This window comes from Schistocerca piceifrons, chromosome 5 (assembly GCF_021461385.2).
Source record: "Schistocerca piceifrons isolate TAMUIC-IGC-003096 chromosome 5, iqSchPice1.1, whole genome shotgun sequence".
NCBI classification, from domain to species: Eukaryota; Metazoa; Arthropoda; class Insecta; order Orthoptera; family Acrididae; genus Schistocerca; species Schistocerca piceifrons.
This window is the reverse complement of record NC_060142.1, coordinates 596,023,628-596,046,317: the sequence shown is the minus strand read 5'-3', so window position 1 is coordinate 596,046,317 and position 22,690 is coordinate 596,023,628. Positions and strand designations below refer to the sequence as shown.

Here is a 22,690-nt window from a genome sequence, read left to right as displayed (position 1 = left end):
GTACGTAAGATGATCACGTTATAATAAATTCATGGAGTTGTTTTGTCTGAACGAAGTACGTTCGTCTCAAAACGAACGAAAAGTTTCACTTGTCAACCAAGATACGGTGCTTGGCTAATGGACTCCAAGTGAATGAGACATACTCTTGCCTTTACGTGAGCTTCGCGCTCTTCTCAGCCTACAGCTGCGTCCGCCGTGCCAATTCCCGTCACATGCGGTCTCCGAAGGTTATTCAATAATGAATAAATAAATAAGACATAAACCGCTGATTAAGCCACTGGCGTAAAGAAACAATGCAGAGCAATATCCCCTCCCCCTTGTAAATTTTCTGTTCCATACGCATTGGAAAGTCAAACCTCTATTTTCATATACTGTATATCTGTGTACGAGGCCGCGGATGCTTTTCTGGCAACACGAGTGCATGATAATGGCGATGCTGTACGGCACTGTGTTGTACTGGACGACATAACCAAAGTACCATGAGGTGTGAGCTAAGGCAGCTTAACAGGATGGTGAATATTTTCAGTATATGTATGTATACTGACGGAAAAGAACGCAGCAGCACCAAAAAATCATTAATGTAGAGTAATGAAATTCCGGGAATATATTTGTCTAGGTAACAAATTTAAATGATTAACACTGCAAGATCACATGTTAATGTAAGCGACAGATAAGCCATTGCAAATGTGAAATGCTGGCAGTACATTAACAACCGGTGTAAATGCCAGAATGTTGAATTGAAGCATGCAAAAGTGTATGGATTGTGTTGTGCGGGTGCCGGATGTCAGTTTGTGGGTTGCAGTTCCACGCCTGGTGCACTTGGTCGGTCAATACAGGGACGATTAATGCTGTTTGTGGATGGCGCTAGAGTTGTGGAATGACCCATATATACTCTATTGGCGAGGGGTCTGGTGAACGTGGAGGCCAAGGCAACATGTCGAGACACTGTAGAGCATTTTGGTTGACAACAGCGGTATGTGGGCGAGCGTTATCCTGCTGGTAGACATCCCCTGAAATGCTTTTCATGATTGGCAGCGCAAAAGGTTGAACCACCACACTCACGTGCAAATTTGCATTCAGGATGCGTGTGATAACGACGAGAGTGCTCCTGCTGTCATACGAAATCGCAGCCCAGACCATAACTCCAGGTGTAACTCCAGTGCGCCTAGCACGCAGAGAGGTTGGTTGCAGGCCCTCAACTAGCCTCCTTCTAACCAACACACGGCTATCACTGGCACCGAAGCAGAATCAGCTTTCTTCAAAAAACAGAACAGACCTCAACCCTGCCCTCCAACCACCTCTCGCTTGACACCACTGAAGTCGCAAATGGCCGTGGTTTGGGGTCAGTGGAATGCACGTCAGGGGGCGTCTGGCTCGTAGCTGCCCTTGAAGTAACCGATTTGTCACAGTTCGTTGGGTCACCGTGGCGCCAACTGCTGCTCAAATTGTTTCTGCAAATGCAGTACGATGCGCCAGAGTCGTACGCCGAACACAGTGGTCTACCCTCTCAGCAGTGCCACGTGGGCGTCGGGAGCCCGGTCTTCTTGCGGCTTTACATTGTCGTGACAACCGCTGCCAGCATTCGTGTACAGTGGCTACATTCCCGCCAAGTGTTTCTGCAGCATCGCAGGAGGAAGCTTCTCACAGCCATGTTAGATGATCTCATTCAAACGCAGTGAGGTGCTGATAGTGGCGTCTTTGTCGCCTTAAAGACAGTACTGACTAACATCAACTTACCACGTGCCATCTCAAACGCAACTAACTCTCACTACTGTTACATCGCGTATTTAAAACAAACCGGATTGTATTCTCATACTGGCGCTACTAGAGCATTGCGACTGGCGCGAAATTTGAATAGACATGTTTCAGATGTAGAAACAGGACTACCAGCATTTTTTTTATATCGCACAGCTCCTTCTTGGTCTTGTGATTTTTTTTCCGTTTGTATGTATAAACGACTTATCAGATGGAGTCATTGGCATCCTCAGGTGGAGTCATTGGCAACCTCAGGTGGTTCGCTGACGAATCTTCGGAAGGAATATTGGATGATTAAGTTTTAAAACCTTGTGGACAACAGATCCCCATTTCATGACTGGATAGTATCGATTCCCGGCGGGGTCAGCGATTTTCCCTGCCTCGAGATGACTGGGTGTTGTGTCGTCTTCATCATCATCATTCATCCCCATTACGGTTGGAGGAAGGCAATGGCAAACCACCTCCGCTAGGACCTTGCTTAGTCGGAGGTGCGGGTTTCCCGCATCGTCCCCTACGCTCCTCGGAGTATAGGACCTCATCATCATCAACAGTACCGAGGGGTACCCCAAAACACTAGTCGATGCTATGCAGTGGCAGAGCGCCGAAGTGGGAAACACTGCACGGGGCGTCACCAATTCTGCACTGGCCTGCATTGTACGGGGCACAGGCAACTGAAGATTTGTATTTTTCAGACCATCCAGCATCACGCTTCAGGGTGTCTACTGACTGGCCAAACGTTGGAGAAAGCACGTTAAACTACAACCGAACTGTGCTTCGAAATAAGTGCATCGTATAGGAAAAGAAATGAACCTCACAGTATCAGACAGAGAAGTTTTCTGCTTGCCCACGTGGGACGCTGCGCGCGCATCCCAGGCGTCAGCAGCGCGGCTGAGTCACGGGGAGTCCCGACCACACACACACACACACACACACACGTGTGCAGGCCACGGGTATGCGGCAGGCGCACGTGACGGCCGCGCGGCCCTACCTGTTGCTGGTGCGCATGCGCTCTGCCTCTGCTCGCACCCGTCGCTGTTTATGAATGGTTTCGTGCCGCCCCGCGCCAGATAGGCTCCGCGCGCCTTATCTCCGGCTTCTCTGCACACTCGCCGCGCCCTGTCGGCCGTGGCTGCGCCTTATTTTTTGGCCGCCACACCGTATCGCGGACGGGGGGCAGCACGGGCCAACAACAGACTGGAAAAAACTGCCGGCAGCCTTCTGCACAACTTGCTGCACTCGGGTTAGAATTTTTTTTTTGTAAAACCGGATCGCAGTGACCTAAACCCCTTTACGGCAGTTACTCTCGTGTGGCCTCCGACATAACATCGAAGCTCACCGGAATGGTTACTCTCTTGGGAGCATCTATCTCCCTGTGATGCAAAGCCTGATTTTTGCCTATGTAAAAATGCGACAGTCAAGTAACGGATGACATTTGAAAGAAATAGCATGATTATTTTGGGAAATTACTGAGAGTTAGAAGTTTGAATGTCAGTCCCTCGCACGCCTTCTTACACTTTTGAAACGGTCATAACGTGGCCTGCTTACCATACTTCCCATACTTGTTCGATCTGATTGACGACCGTGGTACAGCAGCTTAACAACTAGCTGGGAGCGTTTTACCCGCTTTGCCTACACATCTGGCACAAGTAATGATTCTTTCTTCCCGCAATTCAAAGCATTCGTTGGACGGCTGTTCCACGCCGATGACACAGGAACCGTCAGCCGCTGGAACATCTGGAGAGTATCGGAAGACGTTCCTAGTTGGAGCAGGACAGGGCCGTGACAAGGGCACCGTTCGTCAGAGCGATTACGTCACGGGTCAGTGGCTGCTGGCTCAATAAACGTCGGCGCGACTGACAGGCGATTACTCAGCGCGCGAGCGATTAGCGGGCACCGGGTGGAGTGCGAGAGGACGCGTCGCAGGATCAGCGCACAGCACAGGGACCCGGTGCACGCGGCACTTGTTTCCGTTCAGGGGCGCGGTCCGCCGCTGCTCCTGTGTCTACAGCTGTCCCGCGTCACGCGGCGGACCACTGCCAACCCCTCTCCCTGCCCCGCAGCTTCTCCTTTGGCTCGCACTGGGGCAGAATATCCCGAACTGTATTCCGCGGGACACTGGTGCTCCACGGGAAGTGAATAAGCGCTCCGCACCCAAAACCATTAACAACATGATTCTTTTCGACATTTTGACGATACTAATTACTTTTTAAAATTTTATTATGATTTCTGTGTTATTAGTTATGATTTAAAATTTAAGTTATCACTGGAAAAAACAAGTATATCATTCTCTAAAAATTTTATTAACCTTAAAAATAAATAAGGTGTTTCATCAAAGTACCAGGATTCACAAAGTGTTCCGCCAGAGAAGAGTAAAAACCTGGAAATTTTTTGAAAGTTCTTATGGGTCCAAACTGCTAAAGGTCATCGGTTCCTAAGCCTACACACTACTTAATCCAACTTAAACTAACTTACGCCATGGACAACACACACAGACACACACACACACACACACACACACACACACACACACACACAAACACACACACACACGCCCGACGGAGGACTCGAACCTCCGACCGTGAAAAGGCGCCCTAGGCCGAGCGGCTACCCAGCACGGCAGAGGAAAAGTCTGGCAAACCGCGCACTGTGGAGCCACGAGGATACTCCTTCCACTGGTAGCCCTCGTAACAGCGTACCGAATCTACTTGTGCAGCTGTACTCCACAAGACATCGCCCGTTGTGTGGCGCACGGTAGCTTGCACGTATACCAGCACCATTTTCCCCTTCGTATTCCGTTCGCGTATCAATTTCTACAGGGTGTTACAAAAAGGTACGGCCAAACTTTCAGGAAACGTTCCTCACACACAAAGAAAGAAAATATGTTATGTGGACATGTGTTAGGAAACGCTTACTTTCCATGTTACTTTTATTACTTCTCTTCAAATTAGATTAAACATGGAATGGCAACACACAGCAACAGAACGTACCAGCGTGACTTCAAACACTTTGTTACAGGAAATGTCCAAAATGTCCTCCGTTAACGAGGATACATGCATCCACCCTCCGTCGCATGGAATCCCTGATGAGCTGATGCAGCCCTGGAGAATGGCGTATTGTATCACAGCCGTCCACAATACGAGCACGAAGAGTCTCTACATTTGGTACCGGGGTTGCGTAGACAAGAGCTTTCAAATGCCCCCATAAATGAAAGACAAGAGGGTTGAGGTCAGGAGAGCGTGGAGGCCATGGAATTGGTCCGCCTCTACCAATCCATCGGTCACCGAATCTGTTGTTGAGAAGCGTACGAACACTTCGACTGAAATGTACAGGAGCTCCATCGCGCATGAACCACATGTTGTCTCGTACTTGTAAAGGCACATGTTCTAGCAGCACAGGTAGAGTATCCTGTATGAAATAATGATAACGTGCTCCATTGAGCGTAGGTGAACGAAACTAAAATGAGCTCTAACATGGAAATTAAGCGTTTCCGGACACATGTCCAGATAACATATTTTCTTTATTTGTGTGTGAAAAATGTTTCCTGAAAGTTTGGCCGTACCTTTTTGTAACACCCTGTATATCCATGTCGGAGGCAGGATTCGAACCTGCGACTGTAGCAGCTGCCTGCCCGATGCAGCTGATGTCAATAGTTCCTTCCATTTCTTTTTCTCTCTCTCCCTTTTCACTTTCAATTTAGATAATGAGCATCCCGGCTGTGGACTGTCCGAAAGAACAGACACCGCGCATTCGTAACGGTGGACTGGGTGGCTAGTGGTGCCCGGTGTTGGGGCCCGCTGCCTCTGCCGCCGCCGGAAGTCGGGCAGCTGCCGGCGGCGGTCGGCGAGCGGCTCGGCCCCATTAGCGGCGCGTCCTCACCTTGGCGGCGACTTCACACGGCCCGCCCGGCGCCGCGACGCCAGCCGCCGCCGCCGGCGCTATTTCTGGCGGGCGGACGCCGCCTGCCTGCTCCGGCCCGGCGTCGCGGCCGGCCGCCTTCCCCATGGGGCCTCTCTCTCTCTCTCTCTCCCGCGCTACGCTTCTTCCTTCCCTGCCTCTTTCCGCTCTCTGCTGTCACGCCAGACGGGCTATGCATTCTGTTAATCGATCCACTACAACAGTATTCTTACTTAGCTGTATCAAGTGACACCGACAATTAAGGATGACTCGCCACGGGTACATTAATCACAGCACGACGATGCCAGGAGTGGAACGCTCGAGACGTCGAAGTCCTTACTAAACTATGATGAAGCCGTGTGTTTAACTCGGCTTCGAGTCTAAAAACACTACATACCTAAATAAAAAATAAAACTGTTTGTTTCCTTTTCGTACTTTCGGGCAGAGCGGGCAGAGTTATACACACACACACACACACACCAGTGAAACTACTTTCTATGTCAATCTACATACGTATCTATTAGGTACATTACGTATGTAGATTGTGTACAGTTGGGAATGTGGGTCTTACGGGAAGCGTGCAAGGGATAAGTCCCCGCAGTCGCGCTATTCATCTGTGTCCTCGATGGCGCAGATAGATAGAGCATCTGCCATGTAAGCAGGAGTCCCGGGTTCGAGTCCCGGCCGGGGCACACATTTTCTGCTGTCCCCATCGAGGTATATCAACAACACCTGTCGGCAGCTGAGGGTTTTAATTAATTATCATTTATTCTAGAGAAGCTGCACGGTCATTAATGGTATCTGTTCTTTCGAGAACAATTACTATCTTCATATATATTATTCTGTAGCACCAAATTTAAAAATTTTAATTCTTTTTGTGTCAATAGTGTTCATCATCCACGTTTCATGTTTATGTGAGAGTAGAAGAACCGCAACAAGTACTTTAAGACAAGTCTTACTAGCATTTTTTTTCTCTTTTGCATGGAATATATGCAAGAGTGTAAATCCGTTAAATCTAATTTCTCGTCGAAAAAGATGTAATTAAAACCGGAAGACATGCTCGAAATCGATAAGGAGATCCTTTGTGACGTTTTCAAAGGAACCATCCCGTCACTTATCAGTTTTGGGAAATACTGATGAACCTAAGTCTAGATGTCGAGATAGAAATCTGAACAGTAGTCTTTCTGGTGGGAGTCCAATATCTTAACCATTGTGGCATTTTTCTCTTTCCTCCAGTCTAATTCGACTATTAGGTAAAAGAAGATCAATAAATGTATGCGGTTGCGGTTTCAAGACATCAAAATCTCCTAGGTCCTGCCGAAGGGTTTTTCCAATGGAATAAAAGTATATCAGTAATACTGTGCAGTTATGAATGTCGTACAACACACCGGGTATTTAGTTCTGTCCACACAGTTTTCTCCGTTCTCTGTGTTCACAGACTACATAGACTAAGAGGGAAGCGTAAATTACGCACTAGGTTCAAATGGCTCTGAGCACTATGCGACTTAACTTCTGAGGTCATCAGTCGCCTAGAACTTAGAACTAATTAAACCTAACTAACCTAAGGACATCACACACATCCATGCCCGAGGCAGGAATCGAACCTGCGACCGTAGGAGTCCCGCGGTTCTACGCGCTAGGGCTCTTCGACGCGAAGAACTACAACGAAAGCGCCAAGGGACTACAAATACGGCGAGAGCGCAGGAAAATAGCTGCAGTACGCTGACTCACCGGTGATTAAAGCACCGATGTTGTAACTCTGCCTGTGTCGTAATACGTGACACTCGGGGTTACGTGGCTAATCAAGCAATGTGAAAATGAAAGTGGGAGGTACCAACAAGGAATAATATCGCTTTTTCAGGTATCAGATGATCTTCTCGCGAGTTGTTGTTGCATCCAGTTGCTCCACGAGAGTTGCGTAGTGTCTAGGATTTATTGTTTCATCCTTCGCAAGATACGGTAATCAATAAGAACACCATTAAAGGGGCCCCTCAGAGGTGATGTGGTACGCCTGATTTTTGTAAAACGCGGCGTGCACACATGAGGCGGTTTTGCAGTGGTGCACTGGTTCCCGGCGCGCCGCTGAACTATGCACGTGTTCTGACGCGCAGCTACAACTAAACGTTTCGCAAACGATTCTGAGGAAACTGTTCGGTTAAAAAATCCCATAAATTCACGTGTTACAGTCTGACGTAGCTACTTGACTATCGACTAGCAATCTTTTCATTATTAGTCATAGTTATTACCATGTTTCGCATTTAACTAACGCATTCGTCGAGTTTGCAATGAAAAACGTAGTAGCTGGCTACTTTACGCCTGCCGCACTTTATGTTATTCATTCCTGTGCAACAAATGTAGCTAGGACATGTACCTGCTCTTGTTGATATCTAGGAAGAAGGGACCAAGGGAATGTGGAGAAAGCTGCCCCTCCTCCCTGCAGTGGGAATTAACTGTCTGTGACGCGGAATACAGTAGAAGAAAAATGTTTACTGTGACAGTGCAAGCAACGTCAAGGGAATCACCCCTGCAAGAAACAACTCGCATAGATTGCATGCCTCGTATCGCCGAGAAAACGACTTCGATGATCTCCACAAAACCCCGCGTATGTGAAATAATTATTGGTGTTACACTTACACTAATTCCTTTACATCTACTTTTTACTCCGATTAACACATTACCAAGCGCGCGGAGCATATTTCGCTCATCTCCTCGCTAGCTCGTGTGCAGTATAAATCTTACCGACAAACTAAAACTACGAGGCGTGTTATTTAAGTAAGTACCGTTTCGAAATTTAAAAAAGACGTGCTAAGATATCTCAATAATTTTATTTTTAGATGAAAGCCTGTACCTTAACCTACGCACTGACGCCATTACAGTCTGATTCTTCCTTGTTTACGTTGTGTACTGAGTGTTTAAGGTGCCTCCGATAATCGTAAGTCCCGCCGAGGGTGAAGTACGGGCTGTTATAAGATTTCTTAGTGTCAAAGCCCTAAAAGCGATCGATATTCATCGTGAGATCTGTGTAGTTAACGGAGAAAACCTTATGAGTGACGGAATGGTAAGAAAGAGGGTGAGAGGATTTAAAGATGGCCGCACAAATATGCGCGATGAACAACGGAGTGGGCGTCCTTCCGTCATTAATGAAAGTTTGGTGCAGGAAGTGTACAATAAGGTCAGAGAAAACAGACGCTTTACGATTTCCTCCTTGCGGGATGACTTTCCTAATGTTTCTCGTAGTGTTTTGTATGGCACTGTGACCGAGCACTTGAATTACCGAAAATTGTGCGCACGTTGGGTACCGAAAATGTTGACGGATGTGCACAAAACCAAACGTTTAGACGATGCATTGACTTTCCTTGAGCGGTACCACAACGACGGTGATGATTCTTAAGCCAAATTGTTACGGGCGATGAAACATGGGTGGCCTACGTCACACCAGAATCAAAGCAACGGTCCATGGAAGTTGAGCATGGGCATCGTTTTGCTGCAAGACAATGCCCGTCTGCATGTGGCGAATCAGACCAAAGATCTCATCACATCTTTTAGATGGGAATCTCTAGAAGTCTAGATCATCCTCCATACACCCCGATCTTGCGCCCAGTGACTACCATCTGTCCCTGCACTTGAAGAAACACCTGGGCGGTCAGCGTCTTCAAGGCGATGACGAACTCAGAACAGTGGTGATGCAGTGGTTAACAAGTCAGGCGGCAGACTTCTATGAGGAGGGTATTCAAAAACTGGTACAATCTTATGACAAGTGCCTCAATATTGACGGGAATTATGTAGAAAAGTAGATTAAGATACGGGCTTTAATGTAAAAATAAAATTATGAAGATATCTTACCACGTCTTTTTTTTCATTTCAAAACGGTACTTACTTAAAAAAAAAACGCCTCGTATAAAAGGAATTATATCAAAGGAGTGGCTGTTGGAGAAATTGATGCGGGGGCGGGGGGACGGAGTCGATAACGTGACATGCATTAATGATATCAGCTGTTATTCCTACGATATAGAAACGAGAATGATGAATCTGGTTGTTTGAGAAGTTGAGTGTTACGGCGTGAAGCCAAGCGCCGGCTTGCCAGTCGGGAACGACAGAGAAGAGATGGCTGTGCGAAGACGTCAGCCAACAGCACGCTGACCGACCCCTCTCCAGGATGACAACGCGATCGCAGCGGTTCCTGTGTGAAGAAGACACAGGCGCCGCGCCCGACTGGTCGCGGCGCAGTTCAATAGTAGCTTCGAGACCAGCGACTTGGATAGAAGCGTCAACGCTTGTTTCTTCGCTTGTACGCTCTATGTGACACAGGCTTGTAATTGTCTACACTGAGGACGATTGATTATTTAGTATGTCGCCCTTTGCTTGCGACACGTCTGTGTAACTAACAAAGTTAAGTACTGCATCTTTTCTGTTTTGTAATTAAACTGATTCATGCGATTTGTTTGAATTGTTCGTCTAGCGAACCGATAAGGCAGGCTTCCTAGACCTCACACATCTGTCAACGAGCATGCAGACATAATACTGAACGACACAGCCTGGGTACGACACAGATATTTTTTTAAGTCAGTCTCTACAGTGCAAGAATCGCCTATAACACTTTCAAGATATTTAGTGGTTAGAACAGAAATTACGACACAATAAAGATTTCGACCACCGAAATAGTAGGCCTAAAGCAAACATCTGGCATGCACAGAATATACTAGCATGATTACAGTGCAATTAGTTTTGGATCCGTCAGTGCAGACCTAGGAATACTCTGGGAAATCGTCATCAGTAATGCAGTCTTCAGTGACTGCTGCACTCTGACAGATGTTTTCGCAGGAGAGTAGAACACGTCGGCTGCTGTAGTTCTTTCTCCAAGGTTAATCTGAATTAATATATTTTCGCATAACAGGTACATTGGTCAACAGTAGAATGTCTTCACAGGAGGAATATGTCTTGTCAGTGACTTGCAGCGGATGGCGTCAGTCATTTAAGCCAAGCCTCCAACACAGAGTGGCAAATCGGACGCGGTTTGCTGTAGTCGACCAGTACGTAATGCAGTGCTCCGACGTTGTGGAGAGATCGACTGCTTGCCTCGCCTTTAGGTAAACAATCCTTTACGATCGCAGGCCATCAGACACGGTCACGTGGAAGGCAGATGGGAGGCAGCAGAGGCGCCGTATTATACTGCGTGTTCACGAAGGCGGCGCTGGCCAGTTGAACGGAGACCCCACAGGTCGGCGCCGCAAGCCGATCTAAATTTATTTTACGAGCTGCGCCCGGCGACTATTTAGAATGGAGGCTCCAGCGTGACGCAACGACCCCGACACGATACGTCAGGCGGGGCCGGACCACACACACACACACACACACACACACACACACACACACACACACACGCACACGGCGCCAGCGCTGAGCTCTGGGCAACCTTGGCTGGCGTCAATCTCTCTGTGAAGTGTGTGCGGTCAGTTCCGGTTCCTTGACCAATTACCTTGACCTATACGCTGTGTCTGAAATACTCCCACTTCCGGTCAAAATGCCCAACTGTATCACTAGTTCCGCATCGCGTACACGTCCAAAGTAACGCTAATCACTGCAATCTTGTGTTTCCATCATGCAAAGTTCACGGAACACTGACAGTGTCAGAATGACCAATAAAATGGAGCAGAAAAATTTCCACGCAATCATCTGGAATATCTAGAACACGAAACTGCCCTCGAACGAAGTCCAACTTCGCAGCTACTAAGTGCGTGAAGCAGTCTACGCAATAGATGGGACACCAGCAGTACCCGTGAGTTACAATGACATCGATAAAACTGAACCAAGATACTAATGAAAATGTTTTGCCCCACGGGTGACGAAACTTCGGAACTACATTCGCTGATGTGAAGGACGTCTTGTGAAGGATATAAAGTAATATAGCACGAATGAACGATCCTCGATTACACAAGAAAACTCCCTACTAACCCAATGAGAACGAAAGGAACGATTTGATAAGGGACTGACTGTCAGACGTTCACGTCCGAACAACTGGCAGAAATTAGTGTAACTTCGAAACACCCTTTTTGCAGTAATTTAATTCTGCTCAACCGTAATGAGTGGTAAATCTGTTCATCATGAAGCAGTAACAAATATACTATGTGAAGTTCCAAACGCTATGGTTCCAAAATGATCTATTAAGTAAGCATGTGTTCGTTTTCGACCACTAGAAGTCTGTGGGAGAAAAGATCAACATACTACGAACATTAACTCTCATTCGTCGTCAATGAAAGGACGATTTTGGTTTAACGTCCCTTCAAAAAGGGGGTATTTAGAGACTTTGACGCTCTGTAGCGTCGTCCTGTGACGTCTCCGGACATGTGTTCCTATCCTCGATTTCTTCCTCACGACATCTTCTATAGCCCCTCGAAATTTGTCGCATAATTTTTGGGACACCCTGTATACTTCAATATTACCCTAAATTCTCTGTCGCTTCATTACATCTTCCTTCTCTAAACAAAAGTCAATACTCCTGTTGTGGCTTCCTTTTATACAACGACTGTACTTCACAGTAACAAAACATCATCAAAACTTTACCTCCTTCATGTAAGAATAAACCATCAATTAATAAAGCCTCGCTTTACTTCAGACGATATATTTCCCTCTGAAGGGTCTATTCAATACCAAACATTTCTCTTTGTTGACATTACTAAGAGCAACATTATTTCTTGCTACTTCAACTTTTTTTGCTTTAGCCTGAATGTCTATAATATGGCACATTATTATTGGACAAACACTGTGACTTCAAATGGCTCTAAGCACTATAGGAGTGTGTGTGTGTGTGTGTGTGTGTTGTTTCGTGGAGGAGACCAAACTGCGAGGTCATCGGTCTCATCGGATTAGGGAAGGACAGGGAAGGGAGTCGGCCGTGCCCTTTCAAAGCACTATGGGACTTAACATCTGAGGTCATCAGACCCCTAGACTTAGAACTACTTAAACTTAATTAACCTAAGGACATCACACACTCCCATGCCCGAGGCAGGATTCGAACCTGCGACCGTAGCAGCAGCGCGGTTCCGGACTGAAGCGCCTAGAACCGCTCGGCCACAGTGACCAGCAGGGACTTCCTCCTCTCCGTTTGAGGGCAGGTCGTGAGTCGCGCCTGGATGTTTAGTCGGTAGAGCAATTGCCCGAGAAAGGCAAAGGTTCTGGTTCGTGTCTCGATCGGGCACATAGTTTTAATCGGTCAGGAAGCTTCAGATCAGCGCACTTTCTGCTACGGAGAATTAATTCATCGTGGAAACACCTTTCTTGCTTCGATAATGGAGCCGTTGTGATACAACGATTCCTTTCTTATGTGGACAACGACGCATTCATGTCTCGAGAGATCTCTCATAGATCAAACTACTGCTTCGAATCGACGATATTGTTGTTATCTGTATTTACCGAGAAAAAAAGAACCGTATATTACGTCCGCTGACATCCTGCTAGGACAAAGTGGTGCCTAAATGATTTCCCCTCATTGGGAAAGATGGATCCGAAGCGGATCGAATCCGCCACATCCAAAATGATTGTTGTTTTTGGAGGTTTAAATAGTGCAGTTCATATACCGTTCAGAGACAACGTTCACAAGTTAAATACACATATCGCAGGCGACAGGATGCGTGAATTTGTTTCCTAATTCACATTAAGTAGACTATTTTTCTACATGTACAGAGATATATGGTGACACCATACTACACTCGGCTCATTTTGAAACAAACATATGGCATACTGAAATATACGTAGTTCTGAGGAAACGAACAGATTTAAAGGACTCTCCATAGGTATCAGTGCGACAAAGCATAGTTTTTCACTTGTTTTACAACTCGCATTCGTCTGAAATGTCTACTGCAAGGTGCAAAATATTACTCCTCGCCATTGCTGTCGCATGAATTCGTAAATGCAGCGAAATAAATCGGAGCACTTCATGTCAGAATGGCTCAGTGCTACAGATCTAACGGGATGTTCCACAAGAATAATCACTTTTGTCTGTGGGTGGATATTAACATGTTGCGCCACCGACACCACTACAGTACGAGCCAGCGTTCCTCGCAGATGGAGCGGGAAGCGGCGTCTGCTACAACGCCTCAGAGCGCAACTGTGTGTCGTTTCGTCGGCCTTGGGACGCGGACTCGTCCGGCGACTGTCGCGACCCCGATACGTGTGGCGCCTGGCGCCTCGGAGGCGGCCGCATCCAAACTACCGCGTGACGTCACCGCGGCCGGCCGCCTGTCCTCGACAGCGGGGCGCGTCAGCAGCGGCAACAACACTTTCTCCCAGATTGCTGGCGGCGCAGTTCGAGCAAGCGAAACGCATGTCAGCCGAGGCGAGATCTGAATACCAGTGGCATTCTTAGTCCCTGTATGTAAACACGACGTTTTACATCTATATACTAAGCAAGCTACTGTACTCTGCATTGCGAAGGGTACAACACATCGTATCCGCCCTGTTCTACTCATATATTGTGCGAGAATAAAATGTACGTAAGTACTAGAAATCTCTCTAATCTCGTTGTCATTAGATCTGCGCCCCATTTACTAGGGCAGCGGCAAAAGATTTACTCTTCACCCTCTGGTCCTCTAAATTTACCCAACAGGCTTTCCTCCTAAGATTTCCAGTTAGATTTCCCAATCAATACTGTTACACTTCAGTTATGGGCTATATCGAGTGTTAACTAACAGTAACGTGTCTCTGAATCTCTACTGTCAAATGAATTTGATAAAGAAAACAGTACTCCAAAATTGGGTGCAAAATAAATGTAGAACACTTCCCACATCGTGTCGTTTCTTAGGCCCTCATTACACTGTCAATAATCTTTGACGGGTGTTCAATAAAACCACACCCAAAACTTATATAAAATACATGATAAAAGCACTACTACATTGCCATCGAACGTCATTTGTAAAATATATTTGACAGAGTTGTTTTACAGAGGAATAGTGCCGTATTAGTTCCCCTAGACATTTGTCTGGACTGATCATTATTGTGGTTCTTCGTTTGTCTCTTTACGTGCTTTGTGCCTCATTGCTGCTTTTAACTAGGAGCACACCATCATCTGTGAGATGGGGTTACGATATGTTTTCTGATGTGTAATTATACCTCCATGCAGCCATTCACAATCCTTAATGTGGTTAAACAAGTAAGACATCTTAACAGTCGTCCTCTTAAGGCGGTGAAATGCAAAGTAAATGCGTTCTGTTTCACAAAGAATGTCTCATCATTTAGACCTAACTACGTCACAGAGCTATTGTCTACCCTGATGAAGTGGACGACATAAGAATGAGCACTGACACATTCCTGTAAAAATTGTTTGACTTACAAGGAACCTCACAATAATCAGAGTGCTTGAGAATGCATTTCCAGTTAGCCATTTGTTGACAGAGATTTTCGTGGATAACTTTGAAATGCTGTTTATAACTGGATAAATAATCTCTCACCGTAACATTAAATATTGGTTTAATAACTTAAGCGATGTGGCAAATCAGTAGGCTGAAAGCACCAGGCTGTTCAATTAAAAAATACATTAATGGGAAAAAACTTGCTATTCGCCTTTAAATATGAAACTTCTTTCAATAAGTAACAGATGAATTCACCATGTTACATGACTGGTTTCTAAAAAAAATTGCTTGAACCGCGCACGCAGTTGATATTGTTGCGCTATAGCCGGCGAAACGTCTTTTCCAAATATAGGACGTGCATGCATTCCATACGTTATGTTCATGGATCTGCCAGACCCACAACTCGTTATAACAGTCCTCCTCCTCGCAAAGCGTACTCAAATACAGTGTGATGAAAATAGCATTAACTTAATGAGAATCCAGGATTTCCAAGGGAACATCACAGATGAAACATGTCTTCATTATTACCTTTCGCTACGTGTGAAGCTACGTTCAGTAATAAACTCAGCGTAGCAACATTTCTTTTAAATGCTGACGTACGTCTTCTTGTTCTACGCTCTCTCTAAGTGTATTATAAGCTACGAGACTGTTGAATTATTTGCGCCTGAAAAGCGCCAAACGTACGAGCTACAATTGTAAATATTAACTACTGTAGCTTACCTCTTTTGTTTCGATATTGTTTGTTTGCAATGAATAAGTGTAATTTGCAGTGGGTAAGCACTCGTCTACAGATGCTAGGAACACGCATTTTCCTCTTACGTCTGCTCAGAGGGCCCTTGCCAATCCCAGTCTCTCCCGGCGCTATTGTCCAGACATAAGACGGCACCTCGAATTTTCACAAAACAGTTAATAGGTGTAATAATGGGCATTTTCCACTCTGTAGACGTAGTTAAATACGTGTCTAGTTCTGGGCAAACACACAAACGAGTAGCACGAATAAATAGCAGCAAAACGGTAATTATGTTAATGTACTGTAATTCAGTCGATGTGCTCTAAGCGAGGCCATACATAGACACCGCTACTAGTTCTCCCATTTTTCCCGCGCACTTTGACTGAAAACTGTGACACATCCCATGCTGTGTGCTACCTCTTTAGAACCGAGCAAAATTATAACAACTATTTAAACGTCACGGTTGCCCGTTACTTACTGTACAGCTTTTCTCACTTTTAATGTATTGTCTCAGAAATCACTCGTAATAATGCGTTCGTCTGTGTACGAAATTCGGGCGAAACATCTACATCGGTGTAAGTTACCAGAGGATTGGCAGTATGCGCTCTAAAGGTGTCACGGTTTCAAGCAGTGAAGGCCAGCCAACCCACGCCCGAGGCAGGATTCGAACCTGCGACCGTAGCGGTCGCTCGGCTCCAGTCTGTAGCGCCTAGAACCACACGGCCACTCCGGCCGGCCACACGCGTTACTGGTTGATGCCATTCCGGCATATGCTACGTTATAATACATTCACGGAATTTCTTCCACAATGGAGAAAGCACTGTCGCGGAAAGAACTTCAGCAATGGACGTGCCCGTGATGGCTGTCGACGCCGTGCAGTAACGGCGGCCAACAGGTAGCAGGCGGCATAGCGCGCGTGCCCGCTTGCCGAGGCTGCTTTCACTGGCGGCGCGCATGCGCGGCCCGTGGCGCCAGCCGGTCGCGCGGCGGCTCCGTCAAAGCGGGCGGCGCGCTGCCTGCCACTTTAATTGACTGGAAACTGTACCAGCCTCCCACAGCCCGCATCCTGAATGGAATGCGGAGCGCTCGCTCGAGCACCGTTCCGGAAAGGACTCCTCGTACTTGTGAAAGCCGGTGCTTACCGACATTTCACAACGCGAAATTGTTGGCCGGGACACCGGGACGTAAGATAGCTGCGACGTTGTACCTCGCCTGATAAAGGCTCGGAGTGGCCAGCATATGCGGAAATTCCGTCGACTGTGAAGTGCGAATACTGAATCGTTTTCTGTCAGAAAAAAAATCGTACTCACCGAAAACTATGTGCAGTTTTCAGCGAGTATGGAAGATATAAGTAACAGCAGTGACGTATTTTGCGGAAGACACAAAGCAAAGTATATAATCACGCAAGGGCACCTTTCTAAAACTGCTTTGGTGGACGTGATGAACCATGTGATTGACATGTGATTCCCTTCAACAGGGAAACCTGTTAACCTCCACTACGTTTTGGCAGAGGAAGGAGATACTGCTAGCCTAGTTTATAGAACACAGCACAGCCACTAAACGTCAAGAAACCAAGTTGAGCAGCAACGAAACGAATGACACTGCATATAAAGTTTCGGCATGGATTCACTGTATTGCGAAGCCCGTCGATACACTGCCGCAAAGACGGACAGTTTTAATGTGGGATTCTACCATCATTATACACGACGATGACCGCTTCCTAAGCGAAAGGTAACACAGCGTTCAGCGTCCTATACCAGGGGTAAACAGGATTTAATCTACCATTATAATAAGTGCCTTAATGTCGAGAGAAAGTCCAATTGAAAGTACGCGAAGGCTGTAGCTGTTGCAAGTATGTAGCAAAAAGTAGTTTCATTTATTATAACTGATTTATAAAATGGCTCGGTTTGGATTCGCCGACACGAATATCCATACGGTATTTCGCCATATCCGGGAAATAATCTGGCGTGAGATCGTAAGAGTCAATCTCACCGACAATGTCATTTCGAGTTATGTGGAACGCTACAAAAACGGAAACACGTACCCGTCAGCAAGTGTACGGAGGCACTGAAGCTGACGCGCAACACGTTTGGTTACACAAATAGGTGTTTAATCAGCCCGTATTGAATAAATAATTGCGGTAACCCACCCTGTGTGTCTGGTGTTTCAGTCGAGTTGGCTATTGAACTTCGATACCCGAGAAGACATTCAGGTGCTGCGAGCGGCACTGTAACGTGTGCTTAATGCATGAGCTGTAATAGAAATAGACCGGCTGTCGGTATCTTGTATGCCAAAAACACCCCGACATAAATTTAGAAACTACGAAGACAATACTCGGCACTGTCTAGACTGCAGCAGTGCCGTAATAATAATAAAAAAAATGTTACTGATTAATGTAGTAATCATAGGTCACCTAATGAAGAAGGCTAAGCACTGACGCTGAAGAAGCAATTTACAAAAGCCATACAAGTAGGACGTTCAGATGGCTCAGTCGAGCGGAGAACAAGCACTTTCTTAATGTGACAGTGAGAACTATAGTTGTAAACAACGCGAGGGAAACTCGATAGAGATCGCAATCCCTGTAGCCTCAATCGGGCACGATCGGAGAGGCGCTTCGAAACTGGCGAGTGATGCGACCGACAGGTGGGCTTAATCCGTGTCGCCGCCTGTGCCTGGCATCCCTCCCGCGGCACGGTCCTTTCGTTTAGGAATTCCGGGAAATCCAGGGCGGCTCCTTTCGGGGTCCTACTGAGGGGCCGCTGAGGTGCATTGTGGAGGTCGGACAGTCTCTTCCGCGGTATAAACACGCCGCCGGAGCTTTTGTCCCAGCGCTGGTCGCTCCCAAAGGGTGCACGAGAGCCGGTGCGGCGGCAAGAGGGGTGGGGCGGAAGCGAGCGCGATGGCGCGCTGCCTGGCTCACCTGTGAACTGCTTGTATCCATTGAGGAACTTTGTCTTCCACCACTTGGCGAGGTGCGCAGCCATGTGCGAGCCGCTGCCGGTTGTCATTCGAGACGGCGGTCCCCGGGCGTCGTCGTTGCTGCCACCCCGGCCACGCGCGTCACATGGGGCGGCGTCGGCGTCGCCCTCGGGCCAGCCACCACGGGGGATGGTGTCGTCGTCGACTCGTCGCCTCGGCCGCGGGCCGGCTCGCCTCCGGTCGAGAGCCGGCGGAACCAGGAGCGTGAGGGGCAGGGCGATATCCAGGGGAGGTCGCCTCATGCACAGCCGCTGCGGCAACACGCGTGTCACACTCGCGTCGCGCCTCGCAACCGCACTGCCCGCGCACCGTACCGTAGCGTCGCCCACCTGGCTCTCTCTCTCTCTCTGCGCACACGTCCGCCCGTCGCGGCGCACACAGTGCGACTGGCGCGCAGCGCTCCTCCGCGGGCCTCGCGGCCGCCCCCACTCCGCCGCCCCTCTCCTACTGCCCGCTCCCCTCCACCCCCCCGCCCATGCGTCCCTCCGACGGCGGCCGTCAGCACAGTAGGCTGCCTCTTCGGGGCCCGCCTAGCTAGCAGGCCCTTCCTTTGGCGGCCAAAGGGCGGTTCGTGTTAAAGAGAAAAACCGGGCCGGCGCGGCTTCCCGCTGCGCGTGCGGGGACCGTGGCCGTGCTTACCTGCCCCCGAGCGGACAACTCTTGGGGGTTTTGCCGCCGCGATTTGTCTTCGGCCACAAAGGGAAGCGCCGCCCGCCGGCTCCCGCGGGGGCACAAGTGTCTCTGCCTGGGACGTGTCATTCCCGGCCGCTGACATCGCTTACATGCACATTTCACCCCTAATGGGTCTATAAAATACCGCCGTGCAGATATAAGGCAGGGTCCACACATTGGGGCCAACGTTGGCACCTACAGTGTTGGTCCAATGAGTGGGTCCGTGAAATGGCATCGGAGCCCACATTGACCCCAATTTTGGTGCTGCACCGTTGTCTAGTGAGCAAGATGTATAAGACAGGCGAAATACCCTCAGACTTCAAGAAGAATATAATAATTCCAATCCTAAATAAAGCAGGTGTTGACAGATGTGAAAATTACCGAACTATCAGTTTCAAAAGTCACAGCTGCAAAATACTAACGCGAATTCTTTACAGACGAATGGAAAAACTGGTAGAAGCTGACCTCGGCGAAGATCAGTTTGGATTCCGCAGAAATGCTGGAACACGTGAGGCAATACTGACCCTAAGACTTATCTTAGAAAATAGATTAAGGAAAGACAAACCTACATTTCTAGCATTTGTAGACTTAGAGAAAACTTTTGACTCTGTTGACTGGAATACTCTCTTTCAAATTTTAAAGGTGGCAGGGGTAAAATACAGGGAGCGAAAGGCTATTTACAATTTATACAGAAACCAGATGGCAGTTATAAGAGTCGAGGGGTATCAAAGGGAAGCGGTGGTTGAAGGGAGTGAGACAGGGTTGTAGCCTATCCCGATGTCATTCAATCTGTATATTGAACAAGCAGTAAAGCAAACAAAAGAAAAATTCGGAGTACGTATTAAAGTCCATGGAGAAGAAATAAAAACGTTGAGGTTCGCCGATGACATTGTAATTCTGTCAGAGACAGCAAAGGACTTGGAAGAGCAGTTGAACGGAATGGACAGTGTCTTGAAAGGAGGGTATAAGATGAACATCAACAAAAGCAAAACGAGGATAATGGAATGTAGTCGAATTAAGTCGGGTGATGCTGAGGAAATTAGATTAGGAAATGAGACACTTAAAGTAGTACCAGAGTTTTGCTATTTGGGGAGCAAAATGATGATGGTCGAAGTAGAGAGGATATAAAATGTAGACTGGCAATAGCAAAGAAAGCGTTTCTGAAGAAGAGAAAATTGTTAACATCGAGTATAGATTTAAGTGTCAGGAAGTCGTTTCTGAAAGTATTTGTATGGAGTGTAGCCATGTATGGAAGTGAAACATGGACGATAAATAGTTTGGACAAGAAGAGAATAGAAGCTTTCGAAATGTGGTGCTACAGAAGAATGCTGAAGGTTAGATGGGTAGATCACATAACTAATGAGGAGGTATTGAATAGGATTGGGGAGAAGAGGAGTTTGTGGCACAACTTGTCTAGAAGAAGGGATCGGTTGGTAGGACACGTTCTGATGCATTAAGGGATCACCAATTTAGCATTGGAGGGCAGCGTGGTGGGTAAAAATCGTAGAGGGACACCAAGAGATGAATACACTAAGCAGATTCAGAAGGATGTAGGTTGCAGTAAGTACTGGGAGATGAAGAAGTTTGCACAGGATAGAGTAGCATGGAGAGCTGCATCAAACCAGTCTCAGGACTGAAGACAACAACAACAACCGTTGTCTGTCGCTATTTCGATCAAACATCAAACGGAGCTGGACCAATACCGATACACAGACCGCACAATAGCGCCAAAGTTATTCTTTTGGTTGTAGTATCGAAACTCGAGTTTGTTTGTCGCTTGTACTTCCAGGACGGATATCTGAAAACACGTTGTCTTATGATCAGCACAATAACACGATAGTTCGAGTTTTTGGGGCTTTAGCAGCAAGAAATACATTTGCGGAATCCTACTATGAGGAACCGCAAAAATCGCAAATCACTGCAGATGCATATCTACCAGACACAAATACACAATTCCAGAATGAGATTTTCACTCTACAGCGGAGTGTGCGCTGATATGAAACTTCCTGGTAGATTAAAACTGTGTGCCGGTCCGAGACTCGAACTCGGGACCTTTACCTTTCGCGGGCAAGTGCTGTAACATCTGAGCTACCCAAGCACGACCCACGACCTGTCCTCACAGCTTCAATTCTGCCAGTATCTCGTCTCCTATCCTCCAAACTTCACAGAAACTCTTCTGTGAAGTTTGGCAAAGGTCCCGAGTTCGAGTCTCAGTCCGGCACACAGTTTTAATCTGCCATTAAGTTTCAGATACACAATTACTGAATCTCTTTTGGAATCGTACCTATTCAGGGTATAAATGCACGCAAATGCCTGAAAGAGAGATTGATTTTTGGTGTATGTATCTTTATATATGTTCTGCAACTGTGCAGTGTTTCGTCTACATTGATGTTTTTGTTTACTTGTCAATAAGGCTTGTTTCATCCAAGTTCTCGCCGTATACCAAAAGCCGTTTGATGTTCCGAGAATTTTCTGACGATGGAGAATCATGACCAAAGACTTGTATTATGCTTTAACATTTCAGAAGCATGAGGAGCGTAAGGTCGTAAGTTTTTGTTGTGAGTGTAAACTTAGTAGCGGGATGATATTCGTGAATTAAATCTCCTTTATTACTAGGATGCACCAGAATAGCTGCTCATAATAATTAATCTTTATGAGGGACAGACTGTTTGGGATTTATCGCTATTGTCAAGCACAATTTTGGTAAGAATGTTTGCAAATGTGAATGTCATTTATCTTAAAGGGACTATATTGCACTCTCGTCTAGAACGATGTGACGTCCATATTACGTCGCTAGTGATCTCTCACTGTTTTGATTCATGGTAAATGACGTAAATATACGGATTATAGTACGTTAAATATGGTTTGACAGTAGTTTGACAGTTTTGCTCCTGCGACGTTGTATGTTTGCAAAGATTATACAGATGAACAGCGATATTATTTTATTAAGTTAATTTTGTCAGTATTACCTTTGGTTGTTGCGTATGTTGTTTCCGATTTATCCACTATCGTGTTCTAAAAGTACAAAAAGTGTTTGAAGTAACATTTGAGTTTAAATTCGGTATGCTCGTTTAATATTTCTTGTGCGTGTCTTCTCCTGTGTATCTATATTTCCAATTCTTCAAGAATGTTCATTGTAAAACTTTTTGGAATTCTGTGTAGGTTTTGGTGTGATTTTTAATTGCTGTGACTGAAAACTTAGCTTTCAACATATTTCACGGTTATTTAATACACATATTTGACCTGTATTTTAGCCGGCCGGAGTGGCCGAGCGGTTAAAGGCGCTACAATCTGGAACCGCACGACCGCTACGGTC

At 46.7% G+C, this 22,690-nt stretch overlaps 1 protein-coding gene across 1 annotated transcript in view; it reads right to left on the bottom strand.

The window, feature by feature from the left end:
• LOC124799159 overlaps positions 1 to 19,068 on the bottom strand; it is a 140,234-nt gene extending 121,166 nt beyond the window's left edge. The window contains exon 1 of the mRNA XM_047262697.1: positions 18,644 to 19,068. Coding sequence (XP_047118653.1) covers positions 18,644 to 18,944 — 301 coding nt within the window. The 5' untranslated portion in view covers positions 18,945 to 19,068. The remainder of the gene's footprint in view (positions 1 to 18,643) is intronic.
• Between the last annotated feature and the right edge of the window lie 3,622 nt (positions 19,069 to 22,690).